Genomic DNA, 20,148 nt, shown 5'->3' with positions numbered 1-20,148 from the left:
CGTGTATAATGAATGAGCACGTGGGAACTTAGTTCGAGCGGAGATTGCGTGTGCGAAAAAGTACCACATTGATAAATTGAAAAGGAGAAACTACTATAGAGTTGGATACTCTTAATGATGTGAGCGCTTTTGGGAAAACCGTGCGGTTTACTACTTAGCGACAATATCACATCATATTAAGAGTATCTTGGGGCCGTTTTAGCTCAACAAGTTTAACTAAAAGATAGCTGTTTCATTAGGAAGAAAAGATGAACTAAGAGATAGATGTTGGAACCAAGTGCAATTCTAGAATGGAAACCAAACTAATGTATACTTGAACAAGCATTTCTTCTTCCATGCAAATTAGAAACCAAATGTACAGAGAATAAAGCTGGAAAAAATGGTGTCAAATATAAAGGATATTCCCAGCATGACAAATTAAAATCGAGAAACAGGACCCCCCAAAAAATAAGAAGGAAAAAACTAAAGATGATACAACCTTTTTTCTTATGTAAGCCCCTATTTGAAATATAAACAAATAAGAAAACAGAAGAGCAAAATATTTTAAAACCAAGCATATTCCAGTCCAAATGTTTACTCTTTGCTAGTATAACTGCTATATGCCAGGCACAAAGCAGTTGATAACTGATCAGTTACTTCTGGCTGCTGGTGCTTTTCTTCTTCAGTAGGCTTCCAAATTTATGAAACAAAGGTTTTTTCTTCTTCTGATTTTGCTGCTTAGTAGGAGATGTGCCACCATTTTCATGGCTCTCTTCACCATCAGCCTTTGACTCTGGTTTTTCTTCTAGTTCTGCTTCTCTTTCCCATATTTTATTCTCAGCTTTTACCAAATCATCATCTTCCTTTTCTTTGTTCTCAAGTTCATTTAGCTTTCCATTTGAATTATCGACCAGTTTAGAGGCCTTAAGATCAGCTTCATCATGTGAGGAGATTTTGACATCTTCAGGTTTTTCTTCAACAGGTTGCTCAGATTGATAAGGTGGAAGTTCCATCTTAGGCTTCTCTATTTGATCAGATAATTTCACTACTTTTGGGAGCATGTCATAGTCTTTTTCGCTATCAGAAAGCTCTCCATTTGCTTCAGGTTCGTTTTTGGCTAATGATTCTTCAAGCAACATGGACAACTCCTCAACTTTCTTCCAAGATGCAGCTTCTCTACTTCGGAGCTCCTCATTTTCGCGAACAATATTCTGCACTTCATTTTCTTTGTCCGTTAAACGTTCCTTCAACCTCATGCTTTCATCCTTTGCTACACCAAGGACCTCCTTTAAATAAGTCACCTCAGATTCAGATTTCTTTAGGGAATTCTTCAAATAAGCTTCTCCATCTTTTTTGACAGAAGCTTCTTTTTCAGCATCTTCTAGCAGATTTACTAGTCGGTTTATCTCTTTTTCCATCGATGATTTTTCTTCTTCAGTTTTATTCATGCAACTCATCAGATGAAGCTCCTTTTCCTCCCACTCAGTCTTCAATTTCTGGTGCTCATCCTTGGATTGTTTAACAGAACTGGTAAGAACATCAAGTTTCTCTTTTGCGTCGTCAAGCATGCTTTCATACTTTTCTTCTGTTGCTTTCAATACCAACTTCAAATCTTCAATTTGTGTCTCATAATGTTCATTTTCATCTTGGTTAGACAACAACCTCTCTTTGGATTCTCTTGCTTCTGAAGAAACCTCATGCAAAGCTGATGCCAAACTTTCCATTGCCTTCTTACTTTTTTCTTCCTCCTCCCTAGACCTTTCCAAATCATTTACAAGTCTGTTTTTTTGTTCTAACAGTGTTTGAATACTGGCTGCTGCTAGTTTCTCATTCTCCATAGCCTGATTCTTCTCTTCCTTCACTGTTTCAAGATCATATATAAGAGAATCTACCTTCTTTCTCAACTCACTCACTTCTTCCTTGGCCATTTGAGTGTGATGTTCTGATTCCTCAAGTATCCGCACCTTCTCCTTGAGACATTCAATCTCAGATTCTGCATCATGCACCGAATCATTGCTTGCTTCGAGTTGTTTCATGACCGACTCTAGAGTTACTGATGCAGATCTTTCTAAATGGCATGCTTCCTCAGCCTGAGCGTCCAATTCTTCAACCTTCTTCTTCCACTCCTCCAATACATTATGAGCGTGAGATTCAGCCATCTTAGCAGCCTCCAAATCGACATTAAGTTGCTTCATGATACCTTCTTTTTCCACCAATTTAGCTTCATAACTTTTTGCTTTCTCCAGTTCTTCTTTTAGCGTGTCTATCTCGAGTGTTAGATCTTCCACCATCATATTCTTCTCATTAACCTCCGTTTCATTCCAAGAGATCCTGGAATCAAGTAAAGATTTCATTCTCACTAACTCAGCCGAGAGGATTTCCACCTTCCCAGCATGAGTTTCAGCAATTTTCCCAGCATCCTCAGCATTGCTAAGTGCCTTATTTTTGGCCTCACATGCCATGGCCAATTCGCGCTTTACACGTTGAAGTTCCTGTGTGGCAGAGAGGAGAGCAGCCACATCAACAGCATGTTGATTCCTCACAGCTTCGAGGTCCTTCTTCCATTCCTCTTCTTTCTTTTGAGCAGATTCAATCCCCACCTGTTCCATCTCAACAGCACGAAACGTTTCAACTTCAGAGTTCTTTTCAGCTTGCTTTCGAGCTACCAAAGCTTCTCTCAGCTTCTCATTAGCTTCCTCAGACAATTTCTGAGCTTCCTTCACTTCTTCAAGAGCTTGCACTTTTTCCTTTTCAACCAAAGCCAACATCTCTTTGGCCTTCTTCAGATCTTCTCGAGCAACATTTAATTCAGCTTGTAGTTCTGATGGCTTCAGTATCCGTGTTGGTTTTTTCTGATAACGATTAAAATCAAGCAGTAACAAAGATCAGAATGCATAATTTATAGAAGACAAAAAACTTTTCATTGAGACACCAATATCAATTCAAATTTCATGAAGAACTTTCTTTATTTTGAGCCTTATTAGACACTGGCCAAGGCAATGCAACTCAAGCTACATCTCCTTGGTTCCAATTTAAACAAGGCCTGATCCTTTAGTCCAATTAATATGTGTAACGTTAAATGGATTTTGTGAAACTCACATCAGGTAGGGTACTGAGCTTAGAGGACCGCCGTTCCACAGAAGTCTTAGAAATAATAGCAGATCTAACAGACTTATCCACTGAACAACGCGAATTCTGCAAGGGAGAGGGTGAATCAGCATCAGATTTAGCTAGTCCCCTGCTCACTCTATTGATCCGAGGAGTTGATGGTGTCGAGTTGCTAGGAGTTCCATTAAGAGTTGATCTGGTGCAAGTTCAAATATGCAACAATTAGGTAAACCAGATACTCAAAGCAATTCAAAAAATGCAAGATCACATAAGATCAATCCCATCACCCCACCTCCACAGCATCCAATTAGTAATTTGCTAAACAATTTAGAAGGATCCACGCCAAAGTTGGAGACTTTTTATCGAATTACAGTATCCAAGCTATCTTTTTCTCCTTTTTTTCCCTCTTCTTTTTACTTTTTCGCAGCATTAGCAGGAAAAAAGCAGGTGCACCACAAAATTGTGCTAAACTGAGGGCAATTTTAGATCCTTAGATCAAGCCAATAATGATCCAGCATGTAAGAAGCCAATCAAGCATATCAAGGCAACAATTAACCAAGATGCATAGAATCATAAACAAGAAGTAGTGATTACTGAGGGAAAAATAATACTAGCGGTTACAAACATGTTACAATTGCAGAAACAACAAACAGTTCAGATCCATCACACTTACTTGGATTTAGTGGACATGTTGGTGATTGACGAGAAACAAAATGCTACTGTATCAACACAAGGGAAGACTAATTGGTGCTAAATTGCTGTCATTGTCTTCCTGGCAAAAAAAAAAAAAAAAATGTAAGACCGAGATAACTAAAAAGAAATAAAAAAGCTTTATGAAATTATATCAAGAATATCACAGCAATGTTACTACTATTAGCACTGATGGAATTACAAAGAACTTACAGAGAAAAAACTCATTTGAGTTGGTGATCATCTGCCTCTATAGTGGCCCATTAGTACTACTTTTTCTATATCAGTTGCAGCTTTAAAATTGCAAGGAGGAATTTATACAAGGCTACCCCTGTTAGTTTCATAAAAAATGAGAGGAAAAAAAAAGGTATTTCTGCTTTGGCAGCAGGGTAGTAGTAGTAATAACTTTTCTTTTTCAGAAAAAAAATGAAGTAGTATTATGTATCTACTTCTTTCTGCTTTTTCCAGCTGATAAAGATGGAGAATGGGTCAGGCAGGTTTGATGTTGTTTTCAGATGGTCTATTTCTATAATGCTTACTTTTCTTTTACAGAAAGGAAAAGGATAGTCTTGTAGAGTTAACCAACTTTATTTAATTAACCAATAATCATCACCTTTCTTTGAGAATTGAGATTTTTCTCAACTGCCGACTCTTTTAAGCTTAAACTGATACAAATATGTTGATATGATGGGACCTTGTTCATGTCCCTACAGCAAAGCAAATCAAGAGACCTTCCGAATTAACTAATTAAAAACGATAAATATTAAACATTGAAAAAGTAGCGGATAAATATTAAATGTTGATTTTTTTTTTTTTGGGTGTTCGAGCTGAACTTATAAATAAGCAATTACGAATTTGAATAAAAGTGTTGAAAGTGATTTTAAACAACGACGATAAATATTTGGGATAATTTCAGAGATCTCCCCTCCTGTTTACCTCTATAACACTCACCTTTCTCGTGGTTTGACATATTGTACTTTTTTTTTTTTGGTTAAAGACATATTACACTTACCTCCCTTGTTTTGAATATTTTGTAACCAAACTAATTTAAGTAATTTATTTTCTCCAAAATTACCCTTATGTGAAACTTTTTTTTAATAAATTTTAAGTTTTTCAAAAAATAAACATTTCTCAGAAGTTTCTCAAGTTCTGGAAGATTTCAAGCAAGTAATCTTTAAAAAATATTCATCTTGACTCTATTAGCCAAGAATTTTGCTAATAAATATTCATTCTGATGGGTTTATGTTCTTTTTAAAAAATATATATATACCCATTAATTTTTATAGAAATATTATGTGTTTTTTTGAGTTCTACATCAGACTAAAGTTTTATAATCTGTATAGTGAAATATGATACATTAATGATTGACTATAAGAACTCTTGGTGCTTTTGCATCTAATATGAGATGTAACTAATAACCAAGGCCGGTTATATTAAGACCAAAAAAAAGGCTAGATATATAATGTAGCAGACAAATTTAGACAATTGTTTACATGGGATGATCTTCATCTTTATCTCCCGCCGCTATTGAAGATTAAGATTTCTAATTAGTTAGACTATGTTCTTATTAATGAAACAAATTAAAAATTGTATAAACTGAAGTATTCAACATGGTTGAAATAAATAGGCTACCAAAGATGCACATTCAGGCGATAATGGAAGTATCTCCAACATATATTTTCATTGTTGCAATCAATATCAATGTCACTTGATTTGTTTTGAATTCAAATATGAGAAAGATATTCTTACGTTCTAAATTCTTCTTCTTACTTGAAGAGATTGCTATCTGCTTTCAAGCAAATTATAAAGTATAAGAGAATTAAGGTGAGCATTCTGGTTGATAATTAAGGTCACAAAAGGGCAATTTGAGAAGGTTACACTAATTTAGTCACTTAAATTAGTTTGGTTATCGAATATTCAAAATAAGGGAGGTAAGTGTAATATGTCAAACTACAAGGAAGGTGAGTGTTATAAAGGTAAACGTGAAGGAAGGTCTCTGAAATTATCCCAAAATACTTTTTTATTGTATTAAAATGCTTGAAATATTCTTAAAGTTTTTACAAAAATTATAAATTTAAAATGTATTTTTATGCAAAGAAGGACGAATGATGAGAATGAAATAAAGAGAGTTGGGACTTCTGTTTGGAAAGGAATATTTGGAAATTACAAAAAATTGGAGGTTAAAATAGTAATACTATAAAAGGTTTGATCATCTGAGACAGCAGTGACCCTTTGGGCATTAATGCTATTATAGTTTTTGTAAATATCAGACTGAAGTATTTGAACTTTCAATAAATTATAAAAAACTGTTTTGAATGTTTTTTTCAAGCAATACTAATTTTCACTCTCATGTCCAATTTTCACAGTTGTTTTGTCCAAGTGAAACTCTTTGTCCAAGGAAATTTTTCTTTTCCGTGACAATTGTCTTGCTTTTCCCCCTTTTATATTTCTCTTTTCAGAATTATATATTGTTCTTTAAATTTTAAAAAAAACATATAATTAATTATCCCAAAATCAAGATTTAACACTCACTTAAAACAAAGTACTCCACATGTTCTATTTTGACCCTATTATTATTTTATGATTTAATTATTTTTTTTAAAACAACTTCTATCATGCATTGTGTAAACATTTTAATCATAAAAAATAATATAAAACTCCTTATATAACCTTAAATTATGTAAATATTAATTTTAAAGAATCAAAACTTAAATTAAGATCAAAGTTTATCTGGTGTGAATTTATTATTCGCACCCTAAAATAAATATACCTGACATCGGATAAAAAAAAAAAATCTAACCTCTCGAGACTTTGATAAGTACACTTCCATACTAAGGCTCCGTTTGGACATGGTTTGAAACCTGGTTTCAAACCATGTTTGGACATACAATTTGAATATTTTAAGGTGTATTTTCTCTTATAGACATAAAAACCCCACAAATTGTGAAAACTATCAAAACATTCTCAATTCTTATACAATCTTACCAAATGAGCAAATCATAGTTTATAACAAAATTAGTACACTACTAGAAGGCTTTTCTAAAAAATGCAACATCAATTAATCAAATTTTACTTTAATAAAATCGAAAATTTAACATGAATAGTAATGTAACTACTATTTAATATAATCTTCCCACATAAATTAAAGATTGGTAGACATAAATAAACGTTAGTGGAAGTTAATGAGATTGGTAAATGATTGATGGGGATAATTGTTAAAAATATTTACCAACTTATGATTTTTTTTTATAAAATATTAACTTATGGGTTAAATTTTATATTTAAAAAATTTAAAATCATGGTTTCAAACCCAAACCAATTTTTTTTGAATGATTTAGGTTTAAACCATGGTTTTAACTGTGCTTCAAACCACGACTTTGATGGTGTGATTCAAACCATAATTTCAATTTTGATGCCAAACGCCTACTAAATAAATCCCTGTTTAGGCAAATCTAACCTGACCGGAATTGTCCTGTATTACAGTAAACATTGCTATTTTGAGGAGATAAGATTAAGGCCCAATGAGTTGATGACGAACGACCACCACTCCTCCTTTTTTCTCTCATTTTCGTTCGTCAAAAATCGTTATCCATAACCTGATCTCAATTACACGCAATTTAGTCTTGGGATTTTGTTTCCTTATCTAAGTTTACTTTAATTAACTGTCTCTACACTAAGCATCTACAATTCCCTAATTAGTGTAGTCTTTCCTTTTCTGTTGCTGCTGTTTTTCTATTCAGGTTTGTTGGGTTTTCTTTATTTTCTCTTACTAATAAAACCTAGGGTTTTGAATTGGCATTGTAGTTGGTCAATCTTGTTTAATTACTTGTTGGACTATACTTATTCTCTTTGCAATTTGAATTAGGGCATGTTTGATTCTTGAAACTTTGCATTGCACTTTGGTTTCTATAACAATTAAGTGATAAAGATAGGATTTTTAGCTTCCAATCCCTTATTTTCAAGAAAAAGTTTCTAAATTTGGTAACTTTTTGTTTCTTTCCTTTCCCTTCCTTGGCCATAAGTGAGTTGGGTTGTTCTTGTTTGTTTGTGGTTCCTGATTTCTCATTCTCTCTGGGTGGTATATTTGTAGAGGTATAGCTGTCAGTGTGTAAATCTTGCTGTTCATAGTTTGAGCTTTCTTGTTTTTGTTTGTCATGTAACTCTATTTTACCCGTTTTCGGAATTGAATATCTTGGGTCGTCAGATCTGCTGTTTTAATGGATTATATGGGAGAACCTGGTTATTCTGTAGGCAATGGTATCCCAGATTCCACTCCCAGTAGTGGTGGTTTCGATGGTTGGGGTCCTAATTATTCTGACCAGGCAGTTTGGGCTACTGAGGATGATTATAGAGCATGGAACACTGATTCCAATTCCAGTCAGGATGGTAGACATTCACAAAACCGGTCTGGGAGTGAGCCCCCAAACAAGAAGTCGAGGAATGTGCAGGATTCAGATGCACGCGTTATAGTTACCAGTAGCTCTAAAGCAATCGGAAAGATGTTCTTTAAGACTAAACTGTGTTGTAAGTTCCGTGCTGGTGTTTGCCCCTATGTTACTAATTGTAACTTTGCTCATGGAATAGAGGAGCTTCGCAAACCGCCTCCTAATTGGCAAGAGATAGTAGCTGCACATGAAAGTGATCGAGGAGGAATGGTGGAAATGAGAGAAGAACATCAGATACCGATATTGAGCTCTCCTGATTTGCGTGGGGAGTCTCAAAGGTCCGCTAAAGGGAGGCATTGCAAGAAGTTCTACACTGAAGAGGGATGTCCTTATGGAGATAGTTGCACTTTCCTTCACGATGAACAATCACGATCTAGAGAGAGTGTTGCAATAAGTGTGACTCCAACTGTCGGTGGATTTGGTAATAATGCTACTAATGGAGCAACCCAAAAGCCTTCAAACTGGAAGACAAGAATTTGTAATAAGTGGGAGACTACTGGTTATTGCCCATTTGGCAGCAAGTGTCATTTTGCTCATGGTGCGGCAGGTATGGATATAACTTTTTGCTTATTTCTGGTATAGAAAAGAGAGATGATATCAATGTTTACATTAAGATTCATGATTTATGATTGATTTGGCTTTGCTGAAACGTTGATCTGCTTGGTTAATTTTCGTTTAGGTGAAATTGCAAGTTGATAAGTGTATTAAGGTTCCCTTTTATCTTTAATGGCGGACAGCGACTTATCATTTATCAGTGCTAACAATGAGATTGCTGAAGATTTATGACTGACTTTTGGCTTTTTGGAATGTTGATCTGCTTGGTTAAATTTTGTTTAGGAGCAAATGCAAGTTGATAAGCTTATTAAGGTTCCCTTGTCTTTAATGGTGGACAGCAACTTACCTTATCATCTTAAAAGTCTAATTGGGAACTTGAAATCCAGACAAGCTGAAAATACCTATTAAAGAAACTGAAATTTCTTTCTTCTATATTGGATGACTTCAATACTTATGAAAGTAGTGTAATTCATCAATTGTTTAAGGATTTCATATACCAGTTTACTAGATGGCACCGTACTTATAAATTACTTCCACCAGTTTGGTTTCGGTTTCAGGTAAACCTGTGTCATAGTAGTTAGTACTCTGTGATACCACATGCTATCCTTATTAGTTAAGATTGGTATTTTGAGACGATTGATCAAACTTCTCTTGCGTTTCCGACTTTACCCCTGGTTAAAATGGAAACTACCTTAGGTGACCTGCTTATTAGCTTTTCTGGGTAGCATTCAGTTTGGTTATGCACACATAATGAGGGTAGGAAGCCATTTATTTTGAAATTAACTCAAAAGGAGCATCTAGAAAGTGAAAGGGTAGCAAGTGAAATTCTTTGTAGAGTAGAAGGAGAGTGCAATAATTGAAGTTTCTTGTATGTTCACTATCAGAAGATTCTCATTTTCTGTGTTCATTTTCATGAAAAATGGAGAATTGTTCATTTGCCGTTATGTAGTTATCTTGAAAATGCTCCAAAAGGCTGGGAACTATAACAATGTTTTTTTTTCCTTATTAAGTGAAAACACAGTAGTAATTTTGCTCTAATCTGATCTACCTTTCCATCCATTTTTCCAATTTTAGAATCTCTTTTTCTTCTTTGTTATGCTGATCACTACTTTCCCAGCACTTCTATCTCCTCTTCTGTTGAACACTTGCTAGCAAGAAAACCCTTTTAAATTCTCTTGCCAACAAGGTAAACATTTACCACTCTTGTAACTTCTGTGACTACATATCAGCTGTGTTGCTCGGACTCTTCAAAAATGCTGCCGGGTGCCTCTAAAAGTATTGCATTTTTTTAAGGATCCAACTTGTACGACGGCGTTTTTTGGAGAGTTCGAACAACATAACTTATGAGAATCTAACAGCCTATAAGGCAATATTCAGTGAACAATGAGAATCTTGGTGGGAAAGGAAATTAGAGATTGTGCTTTCTACAATCAATTTGTTGGATAGATGGAAGATTAGTTTTTTGATGGGGATGATTGATGGTAGTTCTATTCTAAGCACTGGGAAATGTCATTGACATTTTGAGTTTATTTACTTGCTTTAATTTATCTATCTTACTCTTGCTTGTCATATTAATTAACCTCTTTTTCCTCAACTAGTCTGCATAATAACTGAAACTCTCGTCATTGCCCTCCTCTTTATTGATACCTTTATAGATGAGCCGATGAGGCCATCAGTTGCCAAACTAATTGGCTCCTGGGTGGTGAGGTGGGGTTTATTTTATCCAACAAGAAGAAAAGGAAAGATAAGGTGGATAAAATTGAATATCCTAAAATCTTGTTAGTTGGTTGATGAGCCAAGGCAAGGACTATGAAATGAAAATTTTAAAGAATAAGGTCAGCAGAAGGGGTTGGCTGAGGAGGTTGTTGGACGTAGTTTGCAAAGAGTCATAAGACCTAGGATGTGGAAGAATCTAATAAGTCAGCAGAAATTGTGAAACATCCTAGAGATTTGTGTATTCTGGAGAGCATGTTAAGTAATAAAGATTACAGTTTTCCAGGTAATGGAATTAAATATTTAATTATTTTTGAAAGGAAGAAGAAGAAGACAGAGATGTAATCGAACCTGGTGTACGTTTTGTGTCAATGTTTTCATGTGCAATAGGAAGAGCCTCTCAGGTGTCAAATTCATAAGTTTCATTAAAATGCGGACATAATTATGGCAATGGATTGTGCTACTGAAAGAACCTTAAAGTATCATGGAAGCAGTTGAATGTTGACTAAAAGTTGGTACTCATGTAACTATCTTTGGTTTTGCAGTAGAGAGACCTGCGTGAGATACTATGTTGTTTAAGGGTAAAAGGGACTCGGCGTGATTGTACGATCTATATGCTACGACACTTAGATTTTGCCATTGTTTGGCCAACTTTCAGTTAATTGTTCAGGGGTCTCACGTGTTACCTTAGCTATAGCTGTTTGGTTTCATTGGACTAGACAACAAAATTTTGTTCAATGTTCCATCTGATTCTGTGCAAACTACTAACTCTTGCTATTTCGTGGCAGAACTGAACAAGTTTGGTGGAGGACCTGCGGAAAACGAGGGCAGAGATTATCTTTCTGTTCCTCCAGATATAAAGCAGGGAGGGGGTTCCTTAAGAACATCAGAAAGTACAATGCCTTCGACCAATCCAGCACTCCACACTGATGTTTATCATCTGGGACAGGGTGTTCAGGTACAGAGGCCGACAGGCATAGTTGAGAGGCCTGGCCAAAGGTTTCAAAAATGGAAAGGCCCGGATAAGATTAGTAAAATATATGGCGACTGGATTGATGACATCGAATGAAGGAGTTGTCCTAATTAACTACTGATCTGTTTACCAATGAAGTTGGCCTAGTGTTTTTCCCGTTTTGAACCGAATTTGGGGCATGCCTAACCTTGTTGTATTAGAGCTACAAAGTAGATTAGCTGCTAGTGAGCCTATGTTGATTCCCTGCTCTGTACTATAGACAACTTGTTTGTTAGAATGATAAAAGACTAAAATATCTGTAGTTGAGCCTCTCTGATATTTTTTTTGGTTGTGCAGATGGTGACTACGCCATAGAACCTTGTAAAATGCGAAGTGCAAACTGCAAACTGTAGCTTATTGGGGGCCGAATTACTTAAAACGTATACAGGGATTGCTTGCTTGTATAGCTTGCGTAATTAGATAAATGGAGCAACTTTTGAACTGAGATAAAAATGCGGTGCTAGAATTTGGTTCTGTTTTGAATGTTATATACATGCCCCATATATTTCATATTATATGACACTATATTATTATTAAAGAGTGAATAGTTTTTCTTCAGTTGTAAAATAGTAATAATCTGTTAAATCTTTTTAATTATATCCATTTAGAGGTAAAGTGATCGAATGTGTGACTGACTGTCATTTGTGTGCATCTAAAAAGCCTTAGTAGATGTGGCGGAAAGCCACCAGCTTTTCTCATTCGTGCTAGTCAAGATCAAGGAGATATATATTTTCTGAAAAAAGACCAAAGAGATATTTTTTGGGAAATATTTTAACTTTTTCGTATCCCAATTCTGCTTTATCTAAATTGTTAGTGGTATCGCAATTTTTGAGTTCCTTGTACTTTTTTGGCTTTCTTTTTTCCTATTGTAAATTGAGATGAGCATAATAGACTCTCTACGTGAGTAATTAAATAGTACTAACATGAAAATTCTCATTGTGAGCTCTAGGCCAAGGTGAAAGACAGACCAGCATTTACTTGGATACGGCTTTGGTTAAGCTGACAGACAATTGGAACTTTTAGATATATCGCAAATAAATTCTTGTAAACATACACATGGCAGACGGTTGAAATTGAAACATGTTAATGAGCTGTTTAATTTAAGTCTTGGTTCAATTCTTGGTAAACTTGTAGGCAGTAATACCATGAAGCTTTTCCTTTTTCGTGGTCCCCCATAGCTCTGGCTTTTATCAAGTGGCAACTCATACAAAAAGCTCACAGTTCCATCAAAACAAAGCCATGTTTTTGTCAAGTGCCAACACATGCATACAGATGCTCATTTGGGCATATAGAAACATAAACAGAACTACTACATCTCATTTATATACTACAAACGCATTTTTTTAGAACTTCGAACTGTTTGGCAAGATTTCACTAATGCTATTATCCCAGACAAATTGTAAGAATTCAAATTCATTTTAGCTATTCAAATTTCAACTTTGATGTGCGACTTTCTTACCACTAATATATGTACAAAGTCAATTAACATTTTCGAAACTGTCTTTAATCAAGATACATCATATAAAATGGATATTATCACATCAACTGTATGAAAGAAGTCAACACAAGGAACGTATATACAGTATCTGCTTTTAACTATCTCCTATCTCAATAAACACAGAGATATCCTAAAAGATATGAAGCACAAAAACCTTCCCTACATCTTTCTGACTCTTCTCGTAAGAATTGGAGGCTTGGGAGGAGAGCAGGGAAGTGGATGAATAATGTCTCTCAGATCTTTATCTGTTCTCCTCTCAGGAAAATAGATTGGAGATGCAGGTTACCTTACATTTTATGTACAGTTCGTTTGTAGTTTGGTCTCAGCAAGCGTACTCAATGTTTAACCAACATTGCATCTAATCGTCCTTTCCTAGCAGCATGTTTTAATTTCTCAAGTGCTACTAATCCAACCTGCCTGACCCTTTCTCGGGACAAACCTATCCTGTATAGAAAGAAAATCGATTTTTTCAACATATCGATATATCAGTGAACAAACACATAAGAAACTTCACTGCTATAAATTTTTCAAACCAAGTTCAAATTGACGCTGGTTATGAATTTAGACATGTAAAGTTTCTTTGTCTTTAGCTACCTATTAACTAAATTCACATTGTTGATTATGCCTATCTGATGATATTTCAATATTCCTTTCCAAGAGATAAAAGAAGAATGAAGCACCACACCTCACACCTCTTCCCATGAAGACTAGCTCTTAATTGCATGTTCGGGAAGTATTCTGAGAAATCATGTTAACTAGAATTATGTTAAAAAATAGGTCTACTACAACATGAACTGCGCTATGAGGGCATAGTCTGGATTGGAGAAGTAATATCCACTGAGAAGTAAACAACCAATGTCATTAGGACTCTTACCTTCTACTAATATCCTCCCAGGTAAGGCACTCATTGTCCAGACCATAGTACAGTCGGATAATATCTCTCTCGCGTTCCCTAAGAGTTGAGGAAATGAGGTTGTTTACTTCATCCTGCAAAACAGATGAAGTCAGTTATGATTTCTTCACTAGCAATCTATCAATTCAAGTTATACACAAATAAACCTTAGAAGTATTCTCTTGCATTTTTACAAGAGTAAATAGAAGCATGTGATGAATAAAATCCAAAAGGTAAAGTCTCTTTCCACTGAACCAATTTTGATCAAAGTTGAAATTTTTTAATTGCCATCTATTGGTAATCAAGCTCGTGCCTTGCAAAACTCATAGAGAACTCAAACACATTAGGCCATTTACTCTCTTAGACATTTCAAGTTTACATCTTGATAAATAAGATGAGAAGAAAAGAAGAATGTGGCATAGAAGGCAGCAAGCCCAGCGAACACCACTCCGTGGGAAGCATAGGTAGGTAGAAGCATGATTGATAGTCACAGGTATCATTTTTACCCGTCCCGAATTTGACCTAATTTGGAGTGTTATCCTTACTACCAATTTGTTTATATACATTCCTTGCGAAAATAATAAAGCAGTGAAATATATTAAGTATTCCTTCCCTGGAGATGAGAAGAGAGAAGGAAAGCAGGTTCAAATTTGACGAGATAGACCTAAAATCACAGGGAAGAAAGTTACCTAAAACAACCTATAATCTCTTGGAATACATGTAGACTCAGCACAAAATAAGGCAAAATGGAAAAAAAGATCCATATAGACTATGCATTAGATGTGATTCAGGTTTAGTTTGCTACAGTCTCGTTAGAGATTTGTATGACAACAAAAAATATATAGAACCTCTAGTGCTAGAGAACCTAAATCTTCAAATATTGGATTGCTGGAGCGATATGGTTAGCGAGGATTCATGAACCTGACCTCAACTAATTTGGGATTGAGGTGCAGTTCTAATTTGTTCTAGAAGAGAAAAAGCACAAAGAAGGGAATCCAAGGGAGCAAGATTTCATGGTAGCGCCACGATCAAATATAATGATGTACAGGTACAAGGAATGTAGGCCAAGATCACACTTCCTGCATGAAATTATGATTGGGAAATTGACCATCATTATGAGTTGATGTATCTATATTGAACCTAACTTTGAGTCTAAGGAGGAAAGACTCATCTCAGGGAGATAATGCTAGAATGAGCTAACTGCCACTAGGATTTTTCAGGCATGCATCAACCAGGGTATGCTGTTGTTGTTGCATCTACCAGCGTTAATACTAATTCCTCTGTAATTTAAGGGAGGGGGATAAATCAGGAAACAAATACCTCAAAAGTTTGATTTTCTTGATTTATGATCACAGGTCACTTATTAAATACCATTCACACATTCACTATTTAATAATAAATTGTCAGGATTTATCTTCATTAATTTACCTTGAGCGTCCATTCATCAACTCCATGCCACGGGTTGTTCTCCAGGCGATTATCAGCAATGTACTGCAGAAGAAAGTAGGCCACGAAACATTACTCAAGATGAAAATGGCTGATAAAAAGAAAGGCCTAAAACCTCAAGATCTTGGGTTCAAATCTTTCTAGTAGAATGGCAATACTTAATTATTTCCCTACTGTGGGTAATGATTATACAAAATATACTTACAGTTGTTCCTTTCTTTAAATTAACATTGTATATCTCTCTGATAATGGGTAATTAATAATTTAATAGTTTATCTCAAATCTCTGAAGTTCAATTGGAATTCGTAATAGCCAATGTCCTTAATTATCAATTCAGAATATCTGTGAGAAAGTCAATATGTACATTTGATTTTGGAATGCCAGGCAGTCTTGGATTATTTAATAAATCCAAAATGCTACCAAACAAAAATCTAGAATACATTTATGCAAAGATTAAGGTTCGGACTTACGCTATGAAGTGTTTCTCCAGGAAGTCCATTTAAAGAGGGAAATGCTTCCCGATCAAGTGAAAATACCTTGCTGCTTGCCTAAAAGAAGAAATATCTTAGAAACAGTTTTGTACAGTATGAACTGGAAATGTTTAATCTATAAGATAATCATACCTCAGTTGCATTCCTGACTTTCTTCTGGGACATGTTAAGGCATTCAGCTATTTTCTGATGGTTCAGGAGAAGCACAAGCAAATTAGCAAAAAAGGGCAGTGTAATATTTTACAGTTAACTTTATTAACAATATTCAGAGTATGATATCGATCATTCATTTTGACAGAACTTACTTCAATTGATGGAGTTATTCCATTCTCTCTAAGCTTGATTTTTGCATTACGGATCATACTCAGTCTTTCATGTAGATGTATGGGCAATCTTAAGGTTCTTGAATTCTCAACTAATGCTCGGGAGACGCCCTGAGAATTGGGGAAAAGGTAATGAAATGTCGTCGTGATACTACAAACTTGTGTTGTTTTGAAGAAACTGAAAAACAAAACTAAATAGTAATCTCACCTGACGAATCCACCAATAAACATAAGTTGAGATTTTGAATCCTCTTGAGTGATCAAATTTCTCTATACCGCGAAGTAGTCCAATAAGGCCCCCCTATATGCAGATGAAGGAATTTTCCTCAAGAAGTGCCAATTTTGATTTTAAAGTATATTGACCAATGCACAAAAGCAAGAAGTTCTGCGTCTGTAGCTTTGTTCATACAGTAAAAAGTTACCTGAATGAGGTCAGCCATTTCAGTACCCATGCTATCATATCTTTGTGCAATTGACATGACGAGACGAACATTGCTCATCGCAAGCTTTTCTCTAGCCAAGGAACACTCTATCAATGTAGATCGTAAATCAGCACGAGATATTTTCAAGGAAACTGCGAGTTGATCGTCAGAAGGTTCACATCCCAATTTTTTCTCCAGCCTAAAATTTTCCATGGATTAAACAAGCTGAGTAAATCATCTCTAAAACATATTGATGGAAGTTACTCAAAAAGGGGGGAAAAAAAAAGACAGGAATTTTCGAATCTTAGCTGAAAATACTAGTCCACCATATCGTGGTAACATGCCAAGGGGTAAGGAACTCTCTAGAATATCTAATGACAGACATTTTCAAGGTATACATAATCAAAGCACAATTGCTTCTCCAGCATTCTGCCTCCAACTTGTTTATTTACCTCTCATTTTTTATTAGATAAGGAAGCTAGTAACCATTGGCAACATCCACACTGGCTTAAATCTGGTTCACTCCCATGGCATTTCATAAGGGCATAACAACTTTTCCTTATAATGAGTTTGAAGATTTACTAAAATATCAGTAACAGTTTGACCTACGAAATCGTGAAGGAAATGTATTTAGGGAAAACATACAAAAGAAGTTGGACAATCTCGGGAAAAGAACACTTGGGTGGGTAGTTCATTTCACTCTTTCTACAAAATTTCTTTTCTTTATAGTAATTTCACTGAAGAGAAGATCAGCTCCTAAAGTCTCATCCAATGTTTGAGAAAGTAGGGTTGGATGGAGTTGTGAGTTCAGTACCTGGACTTCTGCTCTTCTAAATAAATTCCGTATTTGATTTTTTTCGATAGTTGCACCACTTCCGCGTGTGTAAGCAGTTCTTGGCTTACTACACCATTTATGTAACCTTTTAAACGGCTTTGTACTAGCTCTGGACCGACAACAGATCTCAGTCGCTTGCTTGCAATATTTGCTGCGGCTGATATTTTCGGAATCTGAACTCTTTTACGAGTATCCATTCTCCTCCGCCTAGCAGATGTCCCTGAACAAGTGATCTCCATCTTCTTCTTAGAGTTCTTCTCATTTGGTGGCAAAGTGGTCAATATCTTTTCAGCTGAAAGATTCCATTGTTTTTCAAGCATTGATTTCTGCAGCAGAAGAAGAACCTCCACTGAATCTTCTTCACTGCAGCTTTCATTCTGCAACTGTTTGAACATTTGAACAAATGGATCCATATCGGAATGATCAGACGCCACGTCTACATGCTCCTTAACAGCCTTAACAGATTGTGTTTTTCTATTGGAAACATAATTGGGGCTATAATTAGATGACTTCTTAGCATTGATCACGTTTCTTGTAGGATTGCAAGTCAACGTGTGATCACTGCTAGACGATAACTTTTCAGTAAGATCAGAATAATAGAAGGACGAGCTTAGGATTCTATTTCCTGCATAGAGTCCAATAACTGCAGCAATGGCCATTACAAGGGCTACTACACGACGTTTAACAAGGCTTCTGAACTACAACCATGCCAGCTGATGACCAGGTGCTATGTTGATTCTCGAATTTACTCTCCCGAGTTCTCAAGCTTCTGCCAGGAAGTCCACAAGAAGAAACAATATGAAAGAGACAATTAGTTTCTAAAATAAGGATAGTAAGCAGAAAATTCAAACAATCAAGCTACCCCTAGTTGTTTTTCATCAATCAACTTGTCTAATTTTTTTGCTTCCATTTTCTTTTAGTTTTGGATGAGCAATGAAAACAGGAAACTTATGCTTATTCACCACGCTTCTCTGCACCTATAAAAGGCCGACAGAAGGAATGCTCTGCTCGTCTTTATTCCTTAGCTAGGTGAGTGAAGTCTCTATTGAGTTGTGCTAATAATTCTTAATCATCTAGTTCACAAAATGGATTTTCATACAAGTAATTTCACAGACATGAATAAATTCGCTAGAATGCATAGCCATGAAGAGAATTTACATAAACTAAGCTGTAAGAAATTTGAAAACAACATAACGCTGGTACTTTATGAACTTGTGCGATAGATGCAGCGCAACAACGGAAAATAACAAATTATGATCCTACTAACATATTTACACAGATATATATAAGAGATACAATGCGAAAGTGTAATAGGCGATCATTACGAGGGAATGGACTGCAGATTTACAGTAAGTTAAGCAACTAATAATAAACAAATCAAATCAAATCAAACAATAGTATGAAGATCTCAGGTCAGGTGATGTATTCAGCTTATAATTTAGCAAATATACCTGAATTTAGCAGTTGCACAGAGAATGACAAGAGTGATAGTGTGTGTGTGTGTGTTGTGTTGCTTACTGAAATGAAAGTGTACTTGTTTTCTTTTGGTAAAATTTGTAGAATGATCAAAAAATGTGAAAGTACTGGTGGAAAATAACGGGAGTAGGGGGTTATGATTTTGGATATCGGGGGTCAGGAGAGAAGTTAATAGCCATTGGCTGTAGAGATATTTGATGCTGAGTTCGTGTGGCAGCAAGGCTTCTTTCTTTGGTTTGTCAGCCTTACACGTACTCTTTTCCTTTTTCTCATTTCTCCTCTTTCTTTATCTCTCTATCTTTCCAAATTGAGTTTCTTTTTCTTTAAATTTTTAATTTTAATAATACTAATAAATAAGCTCTACGGTCCCCTAGAGAGTCCTGAACCAAAGTGATCCAAAAAAAAAAAATTTTTTGAACCAAAATATCCCAACAAAAAAAAGGTTACATAACTACCTTTAGTGCCGTATTTTTAACTTTTTAAATTAGCGCAAAAAAATCAAGCGTTAAAGCACTTAACCATGACGGTATGCTAAGTCTTTTAATTTCGCATTTTTATCGCGCTAAACCAAAGTTTCTCTTTCACTATAGCGTAAAGAAATATTGCGCTATAGAGTCCACCATTTTCCAAAAATAGCCTCTTATTATTCACTCTTTTTTAGGTAGTTTAGCCGTATATTTTATATAGAACCCTACTTATATTTGTACAATTAATACAGGGCTCAATACATCGTGAGATACTCAAAAGTTTGGATTGTCGTTTTTGAGGTTGAAAAGTACTCGAAGTCCTTTTTTGTTTGAAGACTTGTAGTCATTAGCTTTACGTTATTTATCTTTTAAGGTTTCGTGTTATTTTAAATTAATGCTTAACTTTATTTTGAATGTGTCACGTTTTTTTTTTATTATCTATTTAGGATGTGAAACTATAAACAATAATAAAGACTAAGATAATATTTATAAATATGCAAAAAATATATAATATTTACGATAAACTGTATAACACTAATGTATATACACTATCGTGGATGGGTCCCACATGTGGTATGCCTAAGACTATCCTTAGGCCTAAGGCTCATACCATCCCCACCGCCCCCGCCATCGTCTCCATCGCCCTTTTTCCTCTTAATAACCAGGCGCTCCAAGTCGCCAGATCATCTCCTCTTCCCCCGGCCCGTGCGCCCGACTAGAATGTGCTTCTTCGGGATCTAGTCCGCTAGCACCCAAACCTCATGCCGACTGGGTCCGGAAACTCGACCTCTTCCTC

General features: G+C 35.5%; 3 protein-coding genes across 5 annotated transcripts; 1 reads left to right on the top strand and 2 right to left on the bottom strand.

The window, feature by feature from the left end:
- Positions 1-367: 367 nt before the first annotated feature.
- Positions 368-4,031, bottom strand: LOC132052553 (WEB family protein At5g16730, chloroplastic-like). Its single transcript, XM_059444146.1, has 4 exons — positions 3,991-4,031; positions 3,761-3,859; positions 3,079-3,283; positions 368-2,831 (listed from the first exon to the last, which is right to left on the bottom strand). The coding sequence occupies exons 2-4, from the start codon at positions 3,775-3,777 to the stop codon at positions 633-635; spliced, it is 2,421 nt and encodes an 806-aa protein (XP_059300129.1). The 5' UTR covers positions 3,778-3,859; positions 3,991-4,031; the 3' UTR covers positions 368-632.
- Positions 4,032-7,487: 3,456 nt separating this feature from the next.
- On the top strand, positions 7,488-11,764 carry LOC132052552 (zinc finger CCCH domain-containing protein 56-like). The gene is made up of 2 exons (XM_059444144.1): positions 7,488-8,769; positions 11,279-11,764. The coding sequence occupies exons 1-2, from the start codon at positions 7,995-7,997 to the stop codon at positions 11,557-11,559; spliced, it is 1,056 nt and encodes a 351-aa protein (XP_059300127.1). The 5' UTR covers positions 7,488-7,994; the 3' UTR covers positions 11,560-11,764.
- A 1,205-nt stretch (positions 11,765-12,969) lies between these two features.
- On the bottom strand, positions 12,970-19,096 carry LOC132052551 (RNA polymerase sigma factor sigA-like). 3 transcript variants are annotated; one of them, XM_059444142.1, is made up of 10 exons: positions 18,861-19,096; positions 17,389-18,175; positions 16,575-16,773; positions 16,361-16,453; positions 16,135-16,263; positions 15,962-16,015; positions 15,809-15,886; positions 15,321-15,383; positions 13,875-13,987; positions 12,970-13,444 (listed from the first exon to the last, which is right to left on the bottom strand). In XM_059444142.1, exons 2-10 carry the CDS (start codon positions 18,066-18,068, stop codon positions 13,336-13,338), a joined length of 1,518 nt encoding a protein of 505 aa, XP_059300125.1. In that variant the 5' UTR covers positions 18,069-18,175; positions 18,861-19,096; the 3' UTR covers positions 12,970-13,335. The 3 variants fall into 3 exon arrangements, with proteins under 3 accessions (XP_059300125.1, XP_059300126.1, XP_059300124.1); XM_059444143.1 differs by having other exon boundaries at positions 17,389-18,178; positions 18,928-19,096; XM_059444141.1 differs by having other exon boundaries at positions 17,389-18,178; positions 18,861-19,095.
- Positions 19,097-20,148: the final 1,052 nt, after the last annotated feature.

The sequence above is a fragment of the Lycium ferocissimum genome, chromosome 4, assembly GCF_029784015.1.
Source record: "Lycium ferocissimum isolate CSIRO_LF1 chromosome 4, AGI_CSIRO_Lferr_CH_V1, whole genome shotgun sequence".
Taxonomy (NCBI): domain Eukaryota; kingdom Viridiplantae; phylum Streptophyta; class Magnoliopsida; order Solanales; family Solanaceae; genus Lycium; species Lycium ferocissimum.
The sequence above is the reverse complement of the archived record's forward strand: the minus strand, read 5'-3'. Positions and strand labels throughout refer to the sequence as shown.

Bases quoted from the DNA above. Each gene is read 5' to 3' on its own strand.
- LOC132052553 (XM_059444146.1), bottom strand. The intron at 2,832-3,078 runs GTGAGTTTCACA...AATCGTTATCAG, and splicing joins AGCTCAGTACCCTACCTGAT to AAAAAACCAACACGGATACT.
- LOC132052552 (XM_059444144.1), top strand. From the start codon at position 7,995: ATGGATTATATGGGAGAACCTGGTTATTCTGTAGGCAATGGTATCCCA. The intron at 8,770-11,278 runs GTATGGATATAA...ATTTCGTGGCAG, and splicing joins TTTTGCTCATGGTGCGGCAG to AACTGAACAAGTTTGGTGGA.
- LOC132052551 (XM_059444142.1), bottom strand. From the start codon at position 18,068: ATGGCCATTGCTGCAGTTATTGGACTCTATGCAGGAAATAGAATCCTA. The intron at 15,887-15,961 runs GTATGATTATCT...TTCTTCTTTTAG, and splicing joins AAGTCAGGAATGCAACTGAG to GCAAGCAGCAAGGTATTTTC. The intron at 13,445-13,874 runs GTAAGAGTCCTA...CTTTCTATACAG, and splicing joins TGGGAGGATATTAGTAGAAG to GATAGGTTTGTCCCGAGAAA.